The following is a 24,074-nucleotide window of genomic DNA, read 5'->3' on the forward strand; positions in this document are numbered from 1 at the left end:
ATGTTCCAGTTTCACTCATTTGCTGTGGCAAAGCGCAAACTAGAAGAGAGAAGGCTTGCACTGGAGAACAAAGGACAGCTCAAGAGCATTCATTGTAAGTCTTGTAAGTTTACTTGCAACCAGATTTATACAGGTGTAAAATAGCACGTCAGCAAGCTGCCCACAACCCAAATACTTGACTTTATCATCTGGTTTCTATGTAGTATTTTGTTTCTCACCTCCGGTCTTGTGACCCAAGTGTTCCTGCTTTAATTCAGCAGGAATTTTGGCAGGTTTGTTTTTTTTTTTTTTTCCCCCCAGTTCTCAGTTACATGTAATTAACCTCCACATATCTTAAATTTTACCAGTTTTGCAAGACTGACCTTTATTAACAGCAAGGAGGCGTTATAGTTCTGCATTCCTGTAATAAAAAAATCACAAAAAGTAAGTCTGTATCAGCACCACAGAATATATGAAAGATTTTCTTAGTACACTCAAAGCAGACAATAAACAGCAAAATTTGCTCAACTACACACACTCACTATGATTGTGTTGGACCCTTCTTAGCTGAAATTTATTTGATCCTGGTGATGGATATGCTGCTTCTGTGCAGACCTTGGTAATTACAACTGTAAACGCCTTTGAGCCTGGTCTCAGGGAGATGAAATACTGAAAAGCTTTCTTTCCCTACATTTGACACCTCTGTGAACTCTCAGAGACCCAGGCAACTGGTATGCAATGGTACCTACTTTGATCCATAAGGCAGTTTTCATTTTAAGTCTCCATTATGGTAAGCTTTTATATTAAAAAAACCCACTCCTGTAACTATTTAGATGACAGATAAATGGCATTTAACAATCACATTGGAGAAAGAATTGGAAGAATGCGGTGGTAGGAATGTTTTCATTCCACAGGTTTATTGATGCCCTTTAAGAAAGGGGTCACCACTGGAACAGCTGAAAGTATTCGGGTATTTTGTATCTCACTTGTGACTCTTAAGCAAAGCTGTCCTGGAATAAGAGGGAGTGTCATCAACTCTGAAAAAGGCTAAAAACCAAAAGGACCATGAGCAAGGCGACACTGTTCACAGCATATGAGTTACCAGGAAGCCCTAAGTGAATATGCAGCAAGAGTCAGTGTTGTGCAATATATTCTAAACTAGTCTGTGAAATGGAGCGAGCTGTGATGTGTCATGGCTTTCGAGGTATTAAAAGCTAGATAGACCTGGAATATTTCCTACTAGGCTTAGAAAGGAGCTATACTATTAAATGACTGGATGAAAACTACTCACAGGATGAAAATAACACTACCAAAGCTATCACTATTATATTACTTACTACAACTTAGAAAATATCCTGAAGTAATTTGATGTTGCTAAAAACATCTTGCAGGTCTATCAAGTTTTCATTAATTTCTAGTTTTTCAAAGCTTCTTGGATAAAAAGCAGCTTCCAAAGTGTGCTTTAAACTCACTCCTAATCATCAGCTAGGTGGTGACAGACAAAGATATTCTTCCAGTTAAGTGCAGGGTAATGAGGGAAGAAACACAAAATCTGCATGCCACTTATGTGATTCATGGCTGTCAACCAGATGTGTTGAACAAAAAATATATGTAAGAGTTAACCTTCTAGGAATCTTGCATTTAGTCCAAAATTACAGTCCAAGAGGCTTTCTCATGAACGCAGCAGCAGATAAGTTATCAGGCTATCAACCAGGGGAAGATTTATCTGCCAACTCATCTGTTTAGACAGCAAAACAGATATGGTTGTAAACCCGATTAGGGACCTTATTGCCACAACCACTACAATTTAAGCATGTCTCTCCAGACTAGAAAAATGCATACCTGAGTTACTGCTGCAAATGACGAGACAATTCTTATGAGACATGGTTACGAGATGGTAGTTGGGGAAGTTGCCTCCAAATGCTTGGTGACTGCACTAGGAGACATTTACGCCATGCACAGAAGCTAAAACATTCTGCACCTCTACCACTAGATCGTCATTCACATGATCCCACAAGGACAGATCCTCTCTAACCCAACACAAGTGACGACAGTATCCTTTTGTTAGTCATAAAGTGAGAGTTATATTGCAAATTTGGCTTCACCTTAAGGGAAGAAAAAACTACACCCAGCTGCTTTCTACTAGTACAAAATAATAAAATGCAAACAAGCAATGCCCAGAGAAATGGAGAGAGTGGCAAATGCAGAGGGAATACTTTGGCTGGTGCTGATACTCAAGTATCTGGGCAAAGATTTAGACACTTACCTCACGCAGCTGCTATCACCCCACTCATAACTAAAACTCAGAAAGTCAACACGCCTTACACAGAGCATTCAAAGGTGAAGTAATACAGCTACAAAATGTCCAGATCGTATTTAAACAATTTAGCAGCAGACTCGCATCACAGAATTTTTAGGCTTTGCACCACTTAAATGTAACCTACCAGCTCCATTTTTTTCAAGCAAGATAAACATTTTCCAAAATAATTTACAAGCACTCTCTGGCTGAACAGCCTTCTACCCATCATGCTAGACACCACAGATTAAAACATCAAATGCAAATGTTTGTATTAAAAATCGTATATTGTGTCAAATAAAACAATAGTTCTGTGTACAAATTTATACATGACAAAAATAAAACTCTTTTTGAATAACACTGTGTAAAAAAAAGTGCTCGCTGCTGTTCTGATGTAATATTTCTATAAGCAACAGGCTCACAAAAGGCATTAGTAAACAAATTGCATTGAAGGAATCACATAAGGCACAGACATCAGTTATTTAAAGGTGAAAATACTCCCATACAGCTTTCAGTACTGCTGACAGGTTACCTTTACATATTATCTGAAAAGTTTGCATGTAGGAAGCTGACTAATATTTTATGTTAACTTACTGTATCAAGGAAAAGCACAGGGAAAGCTTGTAATCACCATCAGGCCCTGTTCAGCATTTCCAGAAGGCTGAAGTAACTTCTATGATGACAGAATCAGCAACTGCTTTTAGAGCAACTTCTTACCTGTTACCCCCTCCTCCTCAAATTTTCTGCTAGATAGTTTTCCTAGGATTTTTATCTGAGTTATAGACAGCATTTAACCCAACAATGAATATTCAGAGGGCTTTCAGTCCTAAACCAGTAACTACTGAAAAGATGCACACAACTGCTCACAGTTAATGTAAAAGAGGTCTTAAATTCTAAACAATCTGAATTATTCTCAGTCTTTTTTGAACAACATACATGTGATTATTACCAGTGCAGCATAACACTGGAGCACTAGAAGGAAATGAGAAACAGGAACAAATTTAAATGTTTAGCTCAGACACAAACAAAATAAAAAATGTAACCCCTCCCTCCAAATTTCTCATTATACATTTTTTTTAAATCTTACACAAAGAAAATACTCTTAAAACCAACAGGGACAGAATTTCCAGTCATATCTTAAGCAATAAGGAGCTTAGCAAGAAAAAAAAAAAAGAAGTTTATATATTTGCTATCCTCACTTCTTGTACTAATCTTTATACATGCAAATTTTCAGTTTTGACTGCACTAGCACATGCAGCACATTAAGACTGACCTTACAGATCTCATTTTTTCATCAGTAAGATTAACATAGTTACTGACACAGATGATCAAAGAATAATAGAAGCTATACTACATTTAGTCCACTAAGCTCTTTCACTCTTAAACTGAAAGATTCTAAGCACTTAATTCTCTGGCACTTAGTTCTCTGAGAAACTTGTTTTAACCATGTCTGAGCTACGTAACTACAATTTGCTTTATTATTAAAAAACAAAATCAAGAGGAACACCAGACATCTGTGTCTCTGCTGGATTTAAATTATATAACCGATGTATATGTAAATCAGCTTGAATGCAGAGAATATCTCTATGTATGGAGGATCTGCCTCAGAAGCACTTTCTTAACCAAATCATTCTTTACTGAGCATAAGAAAACCTGTACCTGCACTGCCTGGACTGCTTGCATATATAAGGTCAGGGATGTGACTATCTGTCAGGACTGTCATTGTGCCCAGCTAACTGCTTCCTTCCACTGCACTGGCAATTCTGTACTGGAGGAATCTTACCAGTATTAGGGATATTAATTCTGGGCCCAGATACCTCAGTATCAGTCAGTTTCTCTACAAAGTAGTTATCACAGAATAATTAGAAATTACTATGTTAGAGACTTCTACTTAACGAAGATACTGGCTCCTTTAAGACAAGAACATAAAACTGAATGTAAATAAATAAGCCAGCACACCATTACAGCTATGATTTTTAACAAGCAAGTCAGAAAATTCAAACCTGTGGTTTCTACAGCATCATTACATTACACATGCTATGGCAACACAGTAAATGCTATATACAGTAGGAAAATGCTACATATTCATGCACTGTTGCCAAGTTATAGCCGCCACAGGAACCATAATTTGCTTTTTCTGGCTTGTTTAGAATCCCACCCACAACACTGCTGATTAACTGATAATTTAGATAAACCTGTACAAGTATTCCATGTTACTTTTGCTGGAAAAAAAGCTATTCAATGAGAACACAAGAACTCTAGCACAGATCCGTTCGATGACGTCTACACGCAGCCAAGGCTGCTAGTTATGACATACACTTTGTAAACTACTTTTCAGCACGACCTCAACAAGCCGCCTCTCGTGATGCAGGTTACTGTTCCGGAGAGCAGCAAAATTTTCTTGTGCAAAGAACCAGGAAAAAAAAATTAATTAACTTAGGTTGGGTAGAACTTCAGCAATATTTTACACAATTCAGCTTCCAGTATGCAGCAACCGAAGACAAACATTCAAAAGTGCAGGGACATAAACCTATCAGCATTTGTAACCAATGTCATAAAAGCAACATTTGCTGGATCCAGTAAAAAAAATGACAGCAAACAGAAGTACAGCTGTTACTGTGTCTTAAGTTAAATATCCAAATTAAGGGAATATCATTCTAAACAAAAATAACTGGTAAAAGTTATGCATTCCCTTATAAAAGTCCCATCAGGTTTAAAACACGCCATCAAAATGTTGTCACTACACCACTTTGGTTACAAATGGCCATTCACAGGTTTTGTTTTATTTTGCAGAGGAATTCTCTCTGTTCAAGTGACTGAATCCTTCTTTCTTCTAAACGGTGACTTCAGTCTTCTCCACATGCTGCTTTTAGGTTTTGATTTTTTTTCCATTGCCATGACTGCTTCTTTTTCTTTCCTGCGGATTTCTCGCACAAGAGCATGAAATACATCATCAATATAATAACGGTATGCAGCTGAAGTTTCAAAAAAAGGGCAGTTGAATTCTCGTGCTAAAGCAGAGCCTTCTTCTTTGGAGACCTGAAAAGAAAAGTTCACACTTGTCAAGAAAGCCAAGACCAGAACATTCATTTCTTTACCATTTCTTGTTCTGCTGCTCTGTAACTGTGCATGCACCCTCCCACTCCAGAACAGCTCATTTCCACTGATCTCTAAATCTTTCTCCACAAACCTGTTTCTCTTTCACTCATCACGTCTCTAGCAATGCAATCACCTGCAAGAGACTCTCTGGACGTTCATGAAACAACAAAGTCCTTTGAAAAAACATTCTTTTCTTGGAGTTTAATCTACAAGTTGCCTCACATGAGCAGTCCTCAGCCCTAACACAAGCATTTGTCAGTTTGGTAAACTAAAGGTATTTCCTTCTCCTGGTCAATATCTATTATGTTTGCCAAACTACTTCCCATAACCAAGCAAAACTTCCCCCCACTCCAAACCCCAACCAAAAACCACACCATGCCCAAAATACGAAAACCAGTCTTGCTGAGGCCATAAAAAAAGCAACACCCAGTCCTCATCCTATACTTTACATCTCTTAGCATGGGTGTTTTACCATAGCTGCCATAATCTTCCTGCTACAACACGCATTGAAAATTCATCTAATTCCAGGTATACAAACAGCACCTCTGGAACTCATTTTCCAAAGTACATTTCCTTTGAGCGAAACTCTGCTTCAAACTGTCTTCCCACAGATGGTAGTTACTGTTTTCTTAAGCAATTTTCCTTTCTGTCCATTCTTATCCAAGTTCTCCATTATTACGCATCCATTCTTAGCACACTTACATCTGCAATTTGTACTAGTATCTGCAAGTGGTTTAAAGAATGCTAAATCTCTATTAACAGTATCTCCTTTCAGGAATTTAAAAAAAAAAAAAAAAAAAAGCAAAGCCCAAGAGCAGTTTCAACCCAAAGCATCAACTTGAAGACTTTACTTTTGTGATTGCTATACACATTTGGTTATTCAACACATTCCGCGTTAAACAAGTACTTGTCTCCTGTTCAACTTATTATGTAGTAAACATGCAAAAAAATTAAGAAAGGGAGTATAACCTCTTGTATTACTGCATTTTACAACAGAAATAGCTTGTAATAGTGGCCTTCTTTTGTGCCATTTACCTGCCGTAGCTGTGTCAGATCAGATTTATTTCCCACCAGGACCACAGGAGTGTCATCAGTACGTCGAACACGATAGATCAGCTGTTTGAACTCACGCACTTCATGGAAACTGCGCCGGTCTGTGATTGAATAACAGATGATAAATCCCTCGCCAGCCCTCATGTACTGGTCTCTCATGGCCGTAAACTCTGCCTAGAAACAAACAATTACATTTCAATTGCACAAATACAATGACTTTCTAATTTCCTCAGAATGGGAAACACAATACGCATTCCAAAACCAGCTGCATAGGAACTCTGTAAACAAGCTGGTCATCTATCTTCTTATCCTGTTACATAGAGGACAAGATATTACATATGTTTGGGATTAACACCAAGTTTCCCTTACTACAGAAATCATACCAACATGTCATTTATCAGCCATACGTATTGCTTGTTCATCATGAACAGCAAGCTGCAACAGAGAAAGCAGTGCATGAAACCAGAGTACCATGTAAGCTGACTAAATATAGGTAGTATGATACAGATGCTATAAGCAACGTGATGCTTAGAAGAAGTAAGAGAGCTCAAAAAACAATTTGGAAGAAAAGACATGCATACTTCTACAGGATTTCTGTCTCCACACCTGACCATTACAGACTTCTTAACATCTTCCCAATTAACTTCTTATTACTCACGTACCTGTCCTGCTGTGTCCAAGATATCCAGATTGGCAGGTTCATCATCAATGCGTATTCGTATTTTATAAGCATCCTCTGTGAATTCATGGCACATCAGAAAGAACAAGATCGCAATACAATGACAATACTCGTTAGTCATCAATTCACAAAGAGAACGTTACACTAGAAGAACCTAATCTGGTAATACTACTATACTGCATTTCTCTGATCTTCATTTAACAACAAATTACATTTTTAATTGTTCTGGTGTGATTTAGTATCCTCCCAACTGTTTGCTAAAATCATGCTATTGTACATGCTATATCTGACAGACATGTGACCGCATTCTATAAATTCATTTTGGACACCTTGGTGGAAAGCACAGAGTAAGAGCATTTCATTTTTCTCAAAGCCAGAAAACACCCATGATTCAAGAGAAGAACTGACCACCAATAACTGTTTACTTAAAAGTAAGACAATAAATATTCTGTCCCTCTAAGTCAACACTCCCACACTACAACAGTCCACTTATCAACAAGAAGCCAGCTGTTTTTCCCACTTTTCCTTTGACAGTGTAACTGTTGCTTTTCTCTTAGAGATGCTGCAAAAGTTATGCAGCAATATAGTAAGTTGTTAAGCACTTTCATCCCTCCCAATTTCTAAAACACAGAGAACAATTTAGCCTGACAAATTAATAGCAGAGAGCTGATCTACAGCATGGAGACTAGATTTTTTTTTTTAATAGACAACTAATAATCACTTATCAGCTGTTTTTCATCCTTGTCTGCCAACATACAAACAAATACTGATAGCGCATATAGGCCTGAATATGTGTGACAGGAAAGCCATTAAAGATCTAAAACTCAGGATATGTATCCCAGTCCTCACAGCAGTCTCAGAACTCTTAATACCTTCAAATGAGTAATCTAAGGTACTTGGGTCCTCAATTTACAATCAAATTTATAGCTTTCTTTCAATTAAGTGCTTTAAAGCAATGGACTCCACAACAGCTTAACCTGCTAAGAGAGGGAGTGAACAGCAAAGATTAAAGAGAGATTTTTCTTACCAATTGTGGGATCATGATCCTCTGGAAAACGGTGACTGATGAACTGCATGGTCATGGCTGGAAACAAAAATCAGAGACACAGTTGCACAAGTCTTGGTAAACATCTGCTGCTCCAGCATTCAGCTCACAAAATGCTTGAGCACATTATTTCACTACCAGCTAAAACGTAAAACCATACTCGGTGCAAGATTTGACAGAAACACGGCAGGTGAAATAGGTTAAATAACTCAGAAACAGAGAACTACACCCTCGTCCTCAACAAAGCACTCCGTTACGAGTTTCAGAAACAAAGCTGGACACAGCCAAAACGCGGAAGACGATGACACACTGCGTTCCCGAGACACCCCGGCGGGGGGGGGGGGGGGGGGGGGGGGGGGGGCGGAACAGCGTCCAAAACCAGACTGTTTTGTTCAAGAAACATGTCACCTCGCAGCTACCGAGCCGAGCCCTCAGGCGCTCCTGCTACCAGCGCTACCTGCGGAGTCCCCCGGCCCGCTCCGCGCAGTGAGGGGAAAGCGGCAGCTCCACCCACGACAGGACAGAGGGTCTCCGGGGCCGCCCCGCACCGGCCGCCCCCCGCGGATCCCCCTCCGGCGGCGGATCGGCCACGCCCGGAGGAGCCGTACGCACCGCTCTTGCCGACGCCACCGGCGCCCAGCATCACTAGCTTGTACTCGCGGGACTGCCCCGGAGCGCCGCCGCCGCCGCCCGGGCGGGCTCCAGAATCCATCTCCTCAGCACCGAAGAAGCCGCCGCCGCTGAAGAGGAGGAAAGAGCGTGAGCGCTGGCAGCCCGCCGCCCGGCCCTGTCCCGCCGCCACCCCATTCCTCCTCCTCCTCACCGTCAGGTTCCTGCGCGCCGCACCCGACCGGCCGCCGCTGCGTTCCCCCTCCGAGCCCAGGCGGCAACACCAAAATGGCGGCGGCTCCTCCACCGCCCGCGAGCGCCCGGCCACGCCCCCGCCCGGCCCGCGCTTCGCGGAGGGGGCGGGGCCCGGCCGTGCCAGCGCAGGCGCGGTGCCAGCACCGCCCGCCGCTCCGCGGGGTGCGCGGCCGGCGCGTGCGGCTCCAGCGCCCGCTGGGGGGTTGTGGAGGACCCGCACCCCGAAAACCCACCTTCCACAGGCTGCGGCCGCGCTTAAGTCAAGCCTCACCCCCAAAAAGCAGCAAGAAGCCGAATATTTATACATTTATTTATAATGAAAGTACGGTTCTAATTATTTACAACACATAGGAAAGACAATGTTTGTACAAGTGAGCCAGCAAGGTCTTCCAGTGTGCAGCAGCAACATACATCCCCACCGTTAAAACTCTCTCCCATTTTGAAAGCTGACGAGCACCTTGGCACAGTCCCACGCATCACTTCTCCATACAAAAGAGTTCCTTCTGCCACAGCCTGCCCCACCAAGAAAGCCCATGTTGCAGGTCACATCCGTAAACAATCCAACAACTTATGCCCAGGTTCCGCTTCCGCACTTCGAGGCAAGAGCAACACCTGCGCTCAGGTCGCTGGCGCTGCATGGACCTGGTTACCTGTGCTCAGGTCACTGGCGCTGCATGGACCTGGTTGCTGCCTGCCTTTTCTTTGTTAAACCACCGTGAAACAGAAGGGGTAGAATCAAGTGAATGAGTTAAGAGATGGGGAGGGGGGCAAACCTCACAAGGAGTTCCATCCAAACTGCTGCATGGGAATGAATCCAGAAGTGACTGGAGAAGATTAAGTACCAGTGCTACAGCGCCAAGTCCACCTGGGGATTAGCGGCAAGATGAACCCATCCAAAAAACTGAGCATCCCCCCGCCCCGACATCTGGCTAGAATGAGAAGTTGTGGGGTTAGTAAAACCACATTTTAAAGAAAAAACAGTGCTGAGTTACAGGAAATGCTTGAAGTAAAAACAAATTAAGAGTTTTAGGAAATGTGATCCTCAAGCTTTTCAGAACACTACTGTATATTCCTTTCCTTTGTTGAAAGTCAGAACATTGAAGCCAGGGTCACCATTAGCTCAATGGGACTGCAAACACAGGCTGACAGCAGGAACACTTAATAAAATACAAACACCAGGTGTAGACTGACTCTTTCCATCTTTAAGTTATCCTGGAAAAATGGGAAATGCAGACTGACAGGCTTCCCTGGTTTCCCTTTACAGTACTTCCCCCATTGTGTAAGGGACTAGCCCTGTCAGAATACTATTTCAAATACTTTTTTTTTTTAATTGACAAATTCACTGCAGAAATACGGATTTTAAAAATAATGGAGCCCTTTCAAGGGGGAATACTGAACCTTTAGCTTCTGCAAAAGTAAAAACAATGCGTATTTGCAAAGTTCATTCTGTAATATACATGCATTATTGCTAGAGGGAAAAAAAGGATGAATGAAAACTCTTCTGCAGCTTTTATGGTGCCATCCAAAATGGCATCTGTTGTTTAGCTCGCTGTTGTGAGGAAGGGTACTGGTATCCCAAACTCCATCCCTGTGAAAAAGTACTTGCGTTTTTATGGCCACCATGTTCCTCCTCTTCATCCGATGAATCTCCAGCATATGCCACTAATCCAAAGCCCTTTTCTGCAGTTTTCATCTTCTTAGCTTGATGATCTAGAAGGGGAAAACAAAACAATCCCCCCAGCCCCCAAGAAGGAAGAATAAAAATAAAAAGAGATAAAATGCCCCAAAACAAGTTAATAAAAAAAGACGTTAATTGTAAATTGTTAGTTGGACACCATTTTGAGGTCACAAGGCCAATGGTCATCCAAGGTCGAAGGCCACACGAAACAGCACCAGCAACAGCACATGTGATCCATCAGAACCATGTAAGAGAACAGAGAAAGAAGAAAGAAACACACAAAAAAGGTAGAGTTAGCAAATGCGTCTAAGTGATGGCAATTTCACCGTTAAAGAGATAAATATGTAAAGAAAAGTAGAAATTTTGTTCAAAAGAAAGCTAACGGAAGAGCAATCTCTGGGACCAATACTGCAGAAAAACTAAGGTTAAACAGGCTAACATGGTGTACCTGCAGATCTGAAAGGCACTAAGCTACCAGGAGAGTTAAAATGATTACATGTTTTACCAAGTTGCAAATACTTGATGTATGACAACCTTATGAAAGGATGAAATCTGATAGGACTTCTGTTGTTTGCAGACATAACTCATGTCTATAAATACACACCTGAACCATAACTCCCACCGATACTCCTTAGTGCCTCTAGAGATAGCTGTTCACAATGTAAAGCCACATGATATCTGTTACAAAACAATCCTACGAGATTCTGTGCCCCAGCTGACTGATGGGTCAAAAATACCTGTCTTTAGTCTTTCACTTAATTACACTCTCCTCATTCATACAGATATTAAAGTTTTAAGAGAAGCATCATGTGTGTATAATCACAGCAAACACAAGTGATTTTAGAGCAGTGCAATATGACCTGCTTTTCACTTAAACAGCCAAAGAACAGCCAAAAAAAAAAAAATCACCAATTTAAACAAGTGTTAAGACGAGCGCAAACTCATTTGGGAAAGGAAACTTGACTCACAAGTGTATTTTATCCATTGCACTCACCATGGTTGCCTGGTAAAGACCCCGCACCATTTCTTTCTTCAGATTCCGATTTCATCCCAGTGACAGGAAAAGCTGGCGGAGGCATCAACTGCCTATTTAAACCAATGCAAGCCCTTATTTTTTCTTTTTTAAAACAAGCAAAGAGACAAAGGTAATAGCAAACAAATTCATAACTCAGTCCTTGACCTGAGGAGTTTAACTTTTAATTGCCCGACTTATCTAGTGGCCTTCTATGATGGAGTAACTGCATGAGTGGACAAGGGAAGAGCAACTGATGTCACCTACCTGGACTTCTGTAAGGCCTTCAATATGGTCCCCCCAACATTCTTCCATCTAAATCTGAGAGAAATGGATTTGATGGATGGACTACTAGATGGGCAAGGAATTTGCTGGATGGCTGTGTCCAAAGAGTTACAGTCAGCAGCTCAATGTCCAAGTGGAAACCAGTAACAAGTGGTGTCCCTCAAGGGTCTGTACTGGGACCAATACTATTTAATGTGTTCATTAATGACACAGCGGGATTGACTGCACCCTCAGCAAGGTTGCAGATGACACAAAGCTGAGTGGTGCAGTCTATACATTAGCGGGAAGGGATGCCATCCAGTGGGGCTTTGACAGGCTTGAGGCATGGGCCCATGCAAACCTCATGAAGTTCAACAAGGCCAAGTGCAAGGCCCTGCACCTAGGTCAGAGCAACCCCCAGTATCAACACAGGCTGGAGGATGAAGGGATTGAGAGCAGCCCTGTGGAGAACTTGGGGATACTAGTGGATGAAAAACTGGACACAAGCCAACAACGTGTGCTTGCAGCCCAGAAAGCCAATCAGGTCCTGTGCTGCATAAAAAGAAGCATGGGAAGCAGGTTGAGAGAGGTGATTCTCTCCCTCTACTGTGCTCTCGAGACCCCACGCTGCATCCAGCTCTGGGGTCCCCAGCACAAGACATGGACCCGTTAGAGTGGGTCCAGAGGAGTGCCACAAAAATGATCCGAGGCCTGGAACACCTCTCCCATCAAGAAAGGCTGAGAGAGCTGGGGTTGCTCGGCCCGGAGAAGAAAAGGCTCCAGGGAGACCTTATTACAAGGCTTATAAGAAAGATGGAGAGAGACTTTTACCAAGGCCTGTAGTGACAGGACAAGGGGTAATGGTTTTAAACTAAAAGAGGGAAGATTTAGATTAGATATAATGAAGATATCCTTTTCTGAATGGTGATGAGACACTGGGTTTCCAGAGAAGTTGGGGATGCCCCATCTGTGGAAGTGTTCAAGGTCAGGTTGGACAGGGGGACAGGGCTTTGAGCAACCTGATCTACTAGAAGATGTCCCTCCCCACAGCAGAGAGGGCAGACTAGATGATCTTTAAAGGTCCCTTCCAACCCAAACCATGCTATGTTACTATGAAATAAAGTGCAAGCCTGACAGTTTTGTGGCTCAATGCGCTAGAGTGCATAAGGAAGAGTAGAGATGCCTGATGACTTCAAATAGCTATGCTGAATTTAGGACTACATACAAGATGGAGAACATAGAAAAATTTACCAATACCCTTGATGTATTTCATAATGACCAGAAAACAAAAGAGACTATCAAGTAAATCTTTCCCTGAAACTTCAGGCTACAAAATTTCAGGTTTACAACTTTTTCAGATTTGTTTTAAAATTGGAATCATTTAAAGTGTAAGTGCTAACCTATTTTCACAAGAATATTCTGTTGTGCCAAGAAGTTGGCAAAATACCCGACCCAGACAAAGTAAGAGCATACAGACTTAGGGAGGAGTGGAAATTAAGCTATTTTCATGTTGTAGCATGAAAAGGTAATCCTTGCATTCCTTCTCCTCAAACAACAACAAAAAAACCCAAACAAAAACAAACAAACAAAAACAACCCACCACAAAAAAACCCACCCACAACAAAACAAGCAACACTCAAGTCACAGAAGAGAACACGAAACACAGATCATCTCTGGAAATAAGCTTTCCATCAGAACTGGAAAAGACCTGACACAATTCTTTCATCACTCACCTGTCCCTCTCTCTCTCCTTTCCTGAGGAACTTGCTGGCTTCGATCCGGCTCCATCGATTTCACTCTGACTGGAGAAGCCTGTACCTAAATTAGTCATATGAATGGGTCCATGCTATGAGCAGAAAAACACACGGCATTAGCAAATCTACAACTACAACATAAGCTATAGCTCCTTAATGATAATGACAGGACACCCAACTTCTCAGAGCATATAGCCAACTAGCAGAAGAAACCACTAATCGCCTTTGTTAAAAATGCTTTCTCCTAAAAATACTGAGGGTAGTGTAGTAAGAAACACACCTGAGTACCAATATGGAAGACACCTCACCACCTACTCCACCTTTTCAGTAGTTCAAGACAGTAAAGATAGCTCCTTAGTTCACAGATCAACTTATTGCCTCCTCAATCAGCTAATTGTGAATACTGTTTAGACCTCATGCCACAGTAAACTCTGCTCGAGATACTCATATTAGGTCTACCATATAGGCAAGTTCCTTATTGTCTCTAGGCAAAGCTTATATTTAGGGTTTCTGCCTGTGAGCAGAGGTGTATTATCAGAGAAGCATTTGCAGAAACTCCCTTTCTCACATACAAGTCTGAAGAAATTAATAAAAATAATTTTGAAGTCAACTGTTTAAACATTTGCTATTAAAAAAAATATCAATCTCTTAAAACTAGGCTTCTTGAAATCCTCTCAAGTGCAACCTGCAAGAAAGGTAAATGGGATAATCTGGAAGTTATTACCACATTTCCCTCCCACCCCTCAAACAAGCCCACCCAAAAGACCCATAAGAACCAAACAAACCCCCAAATAATCTCCCTTCAAACTAACCAGTAACACACTATTGTCATCTCTTTGACCTGAGCGCACTGCTTTTCTTCACAAAAGGTTGAGGGTATGGAAAGCAAGCTGCCAATGAATCAAGTAAGTCACAGTTTAGGAACAGTGCGTCCATTCAAAGAAACGAAAGGGTGGTCTCAATGTTTTGTAACAATTGCTGCCATCTGCCAAAGGCCTTGCATGACTGTTGCCAAATAAACTGTGCTAATAACAATCTCTCTCCAGCCAAGTTCCATTTTGGTGAATGAAGTAAAATTGCCAATTTTATTCCACCTGATATCCCAGCAGTCCTGACTCTCTCTCATCCGGTAGTTCCTCAGTGAAGCGTCTCTTTTGACCTTGGGGATGGGGTTGGACTTGTGGCTGTGTACCAGTCGGCATGGTTGTTTTTGCTGGGGCAGCAGGAAGAAAAGGACCGCTCAGTGGACTCTGGCATGCAGAAGTTGAAAACAAAACAAGAAAGTTTGGTAATATGCATATAAAGTATTAATTCAATGTATTGGTTCATACATAGGAGCAGAACACACTAGTTTCTCTTTGCAGAACCTCAGAGAAGCTAAAAGGAAATTCACAACTTAAAGATAAAACAAGTATTTAATTTATAGAATGCTCCCTCCTCAAACTAATCACTATCTGTAACTCAAACTCATTGTACCTACATAACTGCATCACAGCCTGTGATGACACATTTCATAAACAAGCAACCACCCCCTGCAAACATCCTTTATGTGAACAGGTGGCTATGATATGAAAAACGCAGTATGAAGCAGCCATACCGACAATTTAGGTGCTTAGACAGAAGCATCAGCAAAGCAATAACCAAAAAAAATGCCCTGAAGAAGAATTCTCCATCTGGAACTACTTTAAGTATTTTATTGTTAGCAAAGAAACAGCTTAATAAGTTGACAACTATAGCGCAAATAATATGTGGCAGTACCTGGCCAGTGCTGGCTGGAGGCTGTACTTGAGATATTGGATACTGTGTTGGCACAGGCGGAACTCCTGTAGGTAGTGTTGTTAAGACTCCAGGTGCCAATGGCACTGCAGGTGGTACTATGCCTGGTACACCGTATGGTGGCTGAACTGGTTGTTGAGGAGGGGGAACAACAGGATAACCAGACTGATACCCATTGGAAGGGTAATACGATGGCTGCGAAGGGACACTATTTATAGTGGCAGGCTGTGCGAAGCCTGGCAAGAGAAAGGGGAAAAAAGGGTCATCTTCAATTTGGTTAGAGTCACAAAAATATCAAATTTAATTACCAAATGTAAAAGAAGCTGGACTCCTTTTCAGTTGAAGGACTTTAAGTTAAAGACTTCCACAGGTAAATAAATTGCACAAAACTAACTGTAAGTACAGCTCTGCAGAATGCAACTCCGAAGACTTCATTATTGCTAACATTTACCTGCTAAGGGTACTGCAGTGGTTATCTGATTCACAAATCGGGAGTATTCGGCATGAACCTACAAAGAATTTTGAAAGATTAGACAATAAACATCTATTTACTATGTTAAACTTTTGATGGCAAAAGGCATCTTAGCATGCAACCATAAAACTGTAAGGGGACTTTGATTACAGAACATATGATGCACAAAGACAGCAATAATCCAAACATCAAAACCGAGAACAAAACCCCACCGACCAAAACCCTGCTGAACATCCCACTAATCCTGCTGGTCTGTAACAGATTTGTGTAAAATACAGGCTAATCTTTCACAGGAAATAGAGTGGCAAACTAAATACTTCAGTAGAGACAGTAGAAAATACTCAAAGAATCTACAAGCTTTCATGTATTTTTCAAAATACACTTTGTAGCCCATACTCAATTATCAATACTAACAGAAGGACTGTCTCACAGGATTTTACTCTATTAGCATTCATGTAAAAAAAGCTGAGAAATCGATTTTCTATGTGTACATGTGAGATTTTCTGAAATTTTTGGGGGTACAACAATCACTTCAGGAAAGATAAAGCAGACAGCGTGGCTCTTGACAACATTTAAAGCTAAGGCAAGGGAAGCTACAGCAATCAGACAAAAAGCAGGATTCCTTTATGTTTGCATACAGACAATCTCCTGCCCCCACCCCTAGTTCTACTCAGAAAGCATTTGCATTTTTTCCCCCCAAAATTCCACTACTACAGCTCCACCCTGAGAAATGTTTGTTCACTGTACAAAAATTAGACAGCTGTACTTAGAAGGAAAAACCTACTAGCAAGCTGGAACACATGGACAGTTTTGCTGAGCGCGTAAAAAAAAATCATTAGCCAGGCACACACTAAAGCTACGACAGACTCTGAAATCTCATATTTGTAAGAGCTACTCACAGTTTGCAATAGATTCTCACACAGCTTTTTAGCAGCTGCCAAACCTTCTGGCTTTGGGTGACTGAAAACATATAAAAAGAACACCTCATAAGCACAAATGTTTCCGCCAAATTTGGGAGCTACTTCTTTCATCAGCAACGTGCTGTCAGATCTTATCCCTTTAATGAGTGATCAGTCACCTCAACAGGACTCTAGCAGCTCTGCAGCTATTCAGCACAATTGTGAACAAAAGTGATGAATATTTATTTTCTACATGAAAATTCAGGTTAGTCTAAATACTACAAGAAAAAAAACACAGAAAAATGACTTGACTGGTCAATGTATTTTGTATTCTTCCCTTAAAGCTCAACATCACAACCCAAGCACAAAAAGAACACAGCTTTACTGTGTTCCAAATAAAAGCAATACCTTATGGTCAAGTATCACTTTATACCATATCACCATATGGTTGATATCTTTATCACTTCAGAGAGATCACTATTAAAATAAAAGTCAAGTTCAAAAACTATTTCATTTGCATTAAGTCAGTCATAATTAAGAATTCCCCACATGGATTAAACGTTAAGTTACATTCATGGCCAGTCACTGGGATTTTTTTTTTTTTTTTTTTTTTTTTTTTAAAACCCCCCCTCATACCTGATGTAGATGTACATGGGTTCAAAAGCTTCTCTGCCTGATGCCGGTTCTATGCAACCTGAGCCTTTCCCACGAAGAAAGACTTTAGCACCGGTTTCAATCTGAATGTGCTGCAAGTAGGAGCAACCAGGCCCTTCCACTTTCTCCTTCACATTAAATGTAGGTACAGCGTGTTCCAGACCAACAAATAACTTGTCCTGAACATAATGCATCTGTAAAAGTAACGGTAAAAGCTTACTATTTCACTCCAAGAATTAGGATGTTCATTTCACTGGAAGCCAGAAATCTTATTTCTGTGACAGTCAGAAAAGTTAAGTGTCAGATGGCACAGTCAGCCCTTTGCTTTTCTGTAAGTAGGGCTGCTCTCTCCATCCCTTTTCTTTTAGGAGGCTACTGTCATCTGAGTCTCACTCTTCAGACTCAGTGTGATTAGTCCTCCAGTTTTCACAACACACAAGGTGGGTTTTTTTGGGGTGGTGGTGGTGGGTGGTGGTGGTGTGTCTGTTTTCAGGTTTTTGTGGTTTGTTTTTTTCTTTGTGTTTTTTTTTAAATAAATACATGTATACTTTGTAATAGGTAAATCTTGTAATACTTCAGTGAAATCCACATAAATAAGTAACTCACCCCTGACTGGAATGGAGGTTTCTGGCCAACTGCTGGAGACAACTGAGTAATAGGGGCTGGCTGGTGATAGACAGTAACTGTAGCTCCGTTGAACGTCGGACTAGAACCTGTGGCTGCTTTCACTACTCCATTAGTAATTATCTCTTTAATTCGGTTAACAGCTCCTAGTTGACAGAATATGAAATTAATTTATATTTCGGCCCTTGTCAACTGCCCAGATTAACCAAATCATGAAATGACTAGGGTTACTTTCCCATATTCTGCAACAGCAGATCTACAGGCAAAAAGGTTGCATCTGACAGCAGGGCCCAATGTTAGCATTCTGGGATTGCATCACAAAGGATGGCAACAAGCATCAGGGTTCCTTCTCCACTCCCACCCTGATAAAGCTTAGGCTAATATAGGCAGGTGGGCGGTTTTAGCCCACATATTTTAGCAAATGCTGGAAACATTTACATTAACCCTGTACAGAATTTACATCTGCACGAACGAGCAACCTAACATGTAAAAAATGTTTACCGGCTGTGGAATCAAGGTAGATACAAGTGGGCAGCTTCAAGTTTCAAGAGATAACTGAGGGCAAGCCCGTGAACTGATATGCAGAACAAATGAACACCTGAACAGTTTATAGTTTTCCTTTTTTTTCTGGCAGGCATAGGCAAGACCGGAGTTCTTTGTGCTTCTAATGGAAATGTAGCTAATCTCACAAAAAACGTTCATACTTGTATAGTAAAGGGAAGGTCTCCCTGTCACGACCTACTGTAATGGGATCTCAGCATGTTATCAGCAAATAAATTCACACAGAAGAGCTACACCTGCCTAGGAACCCTACTCACTCCCCCCACCTTCCTTGCTGTCTATCAAAAGTTTTATTTTAATGACTAATGCAGTACAGAGCACCTTAGGTAGTTTTGAGCCAGAGATCTTAACATCAACGTTTAAATGGGGTCTGTTACCGACACCAAGATATTTATAGTACCAATCCATACCGGTCACAACAAAGCCCCTTAGTAAAACCCCTTTATCACAAACAATGACAGGAAAAGAAGAGCGCTTTGTGCACTTACTGTCAACCAGTTCCCGTGTCTGACCCTGGACATGAAGATACAAAGGACGCTCCCTGGAAAGGAAATGTCAAACATACCATTAAACCCACAGAGAACATACAATAATGGATTCAATCTAATTATATTACAGTCATCTAGACACGTGAAGTCTTCCACAGAGATTTGAAACACTCTTCACACAAGGAAGTAAATACACGTTCATTGAAAACTGAAGAGATTCAGGAGTTATTTACACAACGACTTATTAAAGTTATACCACTGAAAACGTTAATTTGCTTGTCCACATGAAAGGTTAACTAACTAAAAGCCCCGAGTCTATGAAATATTAGCTCTCTTTGGGCAACTTTCCGGTTACGTTCTCAGCAAAATGCACAAGGGATCCAGTATAGCGTTGAGTCGAAGAAGTTCAGCACAGTCTGATCTGTCACGTTTGTGGTTTGTCTGGTTTTTTTAATTTCACCCTACCAGTATCAAGCAGGTGGGAAAGCAGCTATGCAGTCAGACTATCATAACAGTAAACATACTCGAAACACTCAACAGGCAATTTGCTCTGGCACCCAAAGGTGACACTGCTCACGAAAAACCAAAAAAAACCCAAAGCCCCCACCACTTAGCCACCCAATGAGAAAAAAAGCATAAGCCCCAAAAAAGAAAATACAAACCCGGGTCCCACTTTTGCTTTCTCTTCTGCAGTCATGAATCTCCCTCGAGTAGAGACAGCTGCTCCACTCAGCCGACTTATCTAAAAACAATTTAAAAAACCCAGTGACAAGTTTACCAATAATAAACAAAGCACACACAAAACACCCAAAGGGGTTTAAGCTATGTTGTTGTATAAAAAGACCAGAAGCCGTTAATAAAGTGGGAAGAGAATGAACGGTGCCCGCTGGAGTTAGTAGGTGCCCCTACTAACTATGCTACCTTACCTCATCATATGACATTTTATCGAACAAACCAATAAACTACAAAATAAAGTGCCTTAGAAAACACAACAAGTTTTGTAAAAAGAGGAAACAACCACTGAATATGGTTTATTGCAAGCTCTTTCAGCCTTACAAACAGGTACAAATGTGTTGCCAAGCCTAACAAGTCAGACGTAGATCCTGAACATACCTCATCCTGAGTCTGTCCTCTCGTCAGCAGGTTTCTGCACGTGAGGGGGACATCGTTGATTTCCACCTCTGCCACCACAAGGTCATCTTTGCTTTTACTTGTAGCCGGACCTTTTCCCAGAGCCTGCAGCTTCAAAGACAACCGTTGCAAAAGACCAGCAGTTGGAAAGCAGAGATAAATGATGTAACAAACAAATTGACCCTAGTACTCTAGAGGTGAGTATCCTTTTCATTCTCCCCTTTCAGCTGTTGAACCCAAAAGCTTTAAAAACATTAGAAGAAAGCACATTACATCTACTACTTAATAACCTACCTCTTCACAACCTTGTGCCCAAGTAAAACCACTAGTTTTATCCTCAACACATTTTAATATAATAAGTAATTACTGTTTCTGTTCTACAAATGGAGAAACACGTGTAGAACTAAGCAGTGAAGTTGCTCAAATGGAAGCCAAGGCATCTTACACCTGAATTGGCACCTCTGACAGAAATCTGCGAGACTAATAAAACATGCAATTCATGCTTCTCTCAACTCCCCTTACACAGAAACAGAATTTAGAATTTCTGTTCAAGATCTAAACTCATCCAACACTACAACCACGCTTCCCCCCACCTTGTTTTTTTAAAACAAGGGCATAATATTTTGTGTCAGTATCTAAGTGTCTAAGAAAGAAAAAGCCACGGAGCCACAAAGAGATGCAGAAGATATGACAGAAGACTTGTAGTTACAACAAAGACCTTATAGCTTTTCCCACGTACATAGAGTTAGATAGTACATCCTCCCAAAAATTTTGAAATGCTTTTGGGGACATAAGCATAAACCAAGACTCTGTAAAAAAAAGAACCTTCCAGTAACATCCAAAAGGCACACATCCGGTCTCATCAATATCACTTGAAGCACAGCACTTGCATGAGAGCCAGAAGGCAGCTATAGAGGGACATAAGTCTAACGCATTGTACATGCATTCTGTTTCTCCCTTCCTTCCGCATGTTTTAAAAAAAAAAAAAAAAAAGTACATTCATTAACCTGCAGGCTCCTGGGTTTCCATTCACTCACAATCTGAGGTGCCATCAGAGTTAATTACTCTGGAAATGTCATCATTGAACATTTCCTAACAAAAGCAAGATATGCAATAAACAACCAATCCCATTTGCAAATTAATTGGCTAAGTGGTTCCCACAGCAATATAATTTGTCACAGGATGCCAGAATGCTACCAAAGCTTATAGAAAAACATAGATGGAAGAATGAGACATCAGTATCTTCCGATTTTTAGGTGTTTCAAACTGCCAGTAAACGAACAGACTTCACTTCCATCTGGTATGACTGCAGAGGCTACCTGAAACCAAGCCACGCATTCTTCAATGCTGAAAATTTCACACCCTCAGGTGGACATTAAGTATCAAGAAGCAGGCACCACCGCGCAGCAAACAATGTGTTAAAACGATCTAAGACTGCCGATACCAATGATCAAAGAAACGCTCACGAATAAACCTCACATATTAAAAAGGCTGTAACAATCATTTCGGATACAGAACCTACAGAAAACCAAATATGGTGAACACGTGGCAGGGTACATTTGCCACTCTTCCCTATATTATCTGTGAATAAATCCAATGACAAAATGAAGACTCATTTTCATGCTGCCTCACAAGGCAAATGCCTAGAACATATCTGGCAGTCCCACCAATACTATGCATGTGAAAAAGAAGATACAATCCACCGTGAAAACATACTCTTCTTGTTAACTTTGTATTTGAACGAGTTTGGAAGGCAACCTGAAACAGCCTTCTAAGCTTGGCTCTAGCATAGGCTAATAACACACAGGAAAGCAAGACTGTTCTTGTTACTGAAATGGGAAAACACGCTTGAAGTTACACTTGCTTTAGAATTTAAAAGTTCAGTTGGAAGGGACCTACAACGATCATCTAGTCCAGCTGCCTGACCGCTTCAGGACTGACCAAGGCTCACGTCAGGGCTGACCAGAAGCTGACCAGGTTGGTCAGCACTTGCACATACGGCTCCGACTGATAACGTGCTTAAGCATGAGAATAATTTCGTCTCATATTTTAAACCGGCGGTTTTATACAGCAGTTTTTATGTCAGCTGTACTACTTAGAAAATACTTCAGAAAAAAGTTTATCATGTTCCTACAGATCTCTTTGGTTAAGCCTTACAGAAGAGCAGCGGGACTGACCTCGCAGCTACGCCACTGTTTTCTGTTGCTGATAAAATTTGAAGAAAGGTTTCCCGATTGTTTTTTGTCACATCCTACTTCCTCCATCGTTTCCCGTCTCACCGAGAGCCATTCCGACAAATAAAGGCCGCAGGTCTCCAGAAAACAGACGCGATACCCACCCTCGCTCACCACCTCCGGGCCTGGCGGTCCCACCGGCACGGCGCGGCGCGGCTCCTGCCGCCCCTCCGGGCACCCACCTTGTCCGCCGTGCTGGGCGCCGGCTTCAGTTTCCCTTTGGCCATTAACATCGCGTTGATTTTCGCGGCCACGGCCGCGGCCGCATCCAGCGCTCCCGAGGGGGCTGCGGAGCTCTCGGAGCCCGCCACAGCGGAGCCACCATCGCCGCCGCCAGGAAAGGGGCGCCCAGGCAGCGGCGCCGTGCCGGGGAGAAGGAAAGCGGGGGCCGGGCCGGGCTGGTCCCACTTACTGCGGCGCCTGGAAAAGAGAGAGGCCTCAGTCCCGGCCGCCTCCGAGCCCGCTGCCCCGCGGGAGCTCCAGGACCTGCCGCACCGAGGCCCTTCTGCAGGGGTGCCCGACGACCCGCCGCGCCCGCGGGCCAGCCTCACCCGCCAGCGGCCCCAGCGTCGCGCTGCCCTCCGCCACCCGCTGACATGGCTCCGGCCCGGCTCCGCCACCTCCGCGCCAGCCGCACCGTCATTTCCGGCCTCGAGGCCGCCTCGAAACGCCCCTTCCGGGCGTTGCCACGGAGACGGCGCGGCCCGCGGGCGGCGTCCACTCCGGCGGAGGGGCCGGGAACTGACACCGGGCAGGCGAGGGGGAGCGGGGCGGGGCGCGGTACCTGCCCCCGCTCTCTTAGCGGGCGGCCCGCTCCATGGCTGACCGTGGGAAACCGCCCACCGACCGCGCAGCGCAGCGCAGCGCAGCGGCAAAGGCGGGGCAGGGTGGGACAGGCCGGAGAGCACCCACCCCGCGGGGCTGCCGGCGATGACGTCGCGGAAGACGGCGGCTGCAGTCGAGCACGCGCGCTCCCGGTCCTGCAGACCTCACGCACGCGCACTGTTGCCCCTAGTGGGCCGGCCGGGCAGCCGGGCGGCTGACGCATGCGCACAGCCCCCCTGCCGCCTTCGCGCCAGGCACACTCCGCGCTGCCCCCTAGCGCATGCGCGCTGCTCCCTGGCGCGCTAAAGCGGGAGAGGCAGGTCCTGCCACGTTGAGTGCAGCGGCAGCTGAACTCTCACCTATGCTTTCTCCAGCTGGACAGAAACATTTCCCTGGGAAAGGGAGGGTGTTTCAAGGGCTCCCCCAGGAGGGAAACCTCTCAGAAACTTCGTTTCCCTCCAAAGTATCATCCTATTCCTGAAGGAAAAAGCGGGGAAGAAGTCAGTTGGGGACTTGCCATGTCAAGGGCAGCAGTAGGAGCTGGCCCTGCTCCATGAGGAGACTGATGAATGCTGGCCCAGTAACGACTCCTCAGGTGTCACAAGGGAAGGGGACCATCGCAGCAGCAAATGCTGTGACAGGCTCCTGCAGAGGGGTCATCTATCTCCATTAACTAATTAACAATTG

At 42.8% G+C, this 24,074-nt stretch overlaps 2 protein-coding genes and 1 non-coding gene across 8 annotated transcripts; all 3 read right to left on the reverse strand.

Moving 5' to 3' along the window:
- Nucleotides 1–2,543: 2,543 nt before the first annotated feature.
- Nucleotides 2,544–9,105, reverse strand: RIT1 (Ras like without CAAX 1). Its single transcript, XM_030026230.2, has 6 exons — nucleotides 8,975–9,105; nucleotides 8,764–8,891; nucleotides 8,134–8,190; nucleotides 7,090–7,163; nucleotides 6,410–6,601; nucleotides 2,544–5,314 (listed from the first exon to the last, which is right to left on the reverse strand). The coding sequence occupies exons 2-6, from the start codon at nucleotides 8,861–8,863 to the stop codon at nucleotides 5,084–5,086; spliced, it is 654 nt and encodes a 217-aa protein (XP_029882090.1). The 5' UTR covers nucleotides 8,864–8,891; nucleotides 8,975–9,105; the 3' UTR covers nucleotides 2,544–5,083.
- Nucleotides 9,106–9,308: 203 nt separating this feature from the next.
- Nucleotides 9,309–23,790, reverse strand: KHDC4 (KH domain containing 4, pre-mRNA splicing factor). Of its 6 annotated transcripts, XR_003925100.2 has the most exons (15): nucleotides 23,114–23,232; nucleotides 22,745–22,982; nucleotides 20,311–20,439; nucleotides 19,860–19,939; nucleotides 19,198–19,250; nucleotides 18,131–18,294; nucleotides 17,507–17,718; nucleotides 16,871–16,931; nucleotides 15,951–16,008; nucleotides 15,482–15,735; nucleotides 14,818–14,973; nucleotides 13,703–13,815; nucleotides 11,688–11,779; nucleotides 9,666–10,725; nucleotides 9,309–9,627 (listed from the first exon to the last, which is right to left on the reverse strand). XR_003925100.2 is itself a non-coding variant. In XM_041126278.1 (14 exons), exons 1-14 carry the CDS (start codon nucleotides 23,773–23,775, stop codon nucleotides 10,526–10,528), a joined length of 1,839 nt encoding a protein of 612 aa, XP_040982212.1. In that variant the 5' UTR covers nucleotides 23,776–23,790; the 3' UTR covers nucleotides 9,309–10,525. The 6 variants fall into 6 exon arrangements, 5 of the variants coding, with proteins under 5 accessions (XP_040982212.1, XP_029882079.1, XP_040982214.1 ...); XM_041126278.1 differs by lacking the exon at nucleotides 23,114–23,232 and adding an exon at nucleotides 23,747–23,790 and having other exon boundaries at nucleotides 9,309–10,725; XM_030026219.2 differs by having other exon boundaries at nucleotides 9,309–10,725; nucleotides 23,114–23,244.
- On the reverse strand, nucleotides 17,820–17,948 carry LOC115346670. Its single transcript, XR_003925197.1, has one exon.
- Nucleotides 23,791–24,074: the final 284 nt, after the last annotated feature.

The sequence above is a fragment of the Aquila chrysaetos genome, chromosome 9, assembly GCF_900496995.4.
Source record: "Aquila chrysaetos chrysaetos chromosome 9, bAquChr1.4, whole genome shotgun sequence".
NCBI classification, from domain to species: Eukaryota; Metazoa; Chordata; class Aves; order Accipitriformes; family Accipitridae; genus Aquila; species Aquila chrysaetos.

Bases quoted from the DNA above. Each gene is read 5' to 3' on its own strand.
- RIT1 (XM_030026230.2), bottom strand. From the start codon at position 8,863: ATGGATTCTGGAGCCCGCCCGGGCGGCGGCGGCGGCGCTCCGGGGCAG. The intron at 8,191-8,763 runs GTGCGTACGGCT...TTTTGTTTCCAG, and splicing joins CGGTGGCGTCGGCAAGAGCG to CCATGACCATGCAGTTCATC. The intron at 5,315-6,409 runs GTAAATGGCACA...TTTTCTTTTCAG, and splicing joins ATCTGACACAGCTACGGCAG to GTCTCCAAAGAAGAAGGCTC.
- KHDC4 (XM_030026219.2), bottom strand. From the start codon at position 23,205: ATGACGGTGCGGCTGGCGCGGAGGTGGCGGAGCCGGGCCGGAGCCATG. The intron at 16,932-17,506 runs GTATGAGGGGGG...ATATGTTTTCAG, and splicing joins CCCATGTACATCTACATCAG to TCACCCAAAGCCAGAAGGTT. The intron at 14,974-15,481 runs GTACTGCCACAT...TCTGCATGCCAG, and splicing joins CTCCAGCCAGCACTGGCCAG to AGTCCACTGAGCGGTCCTTT.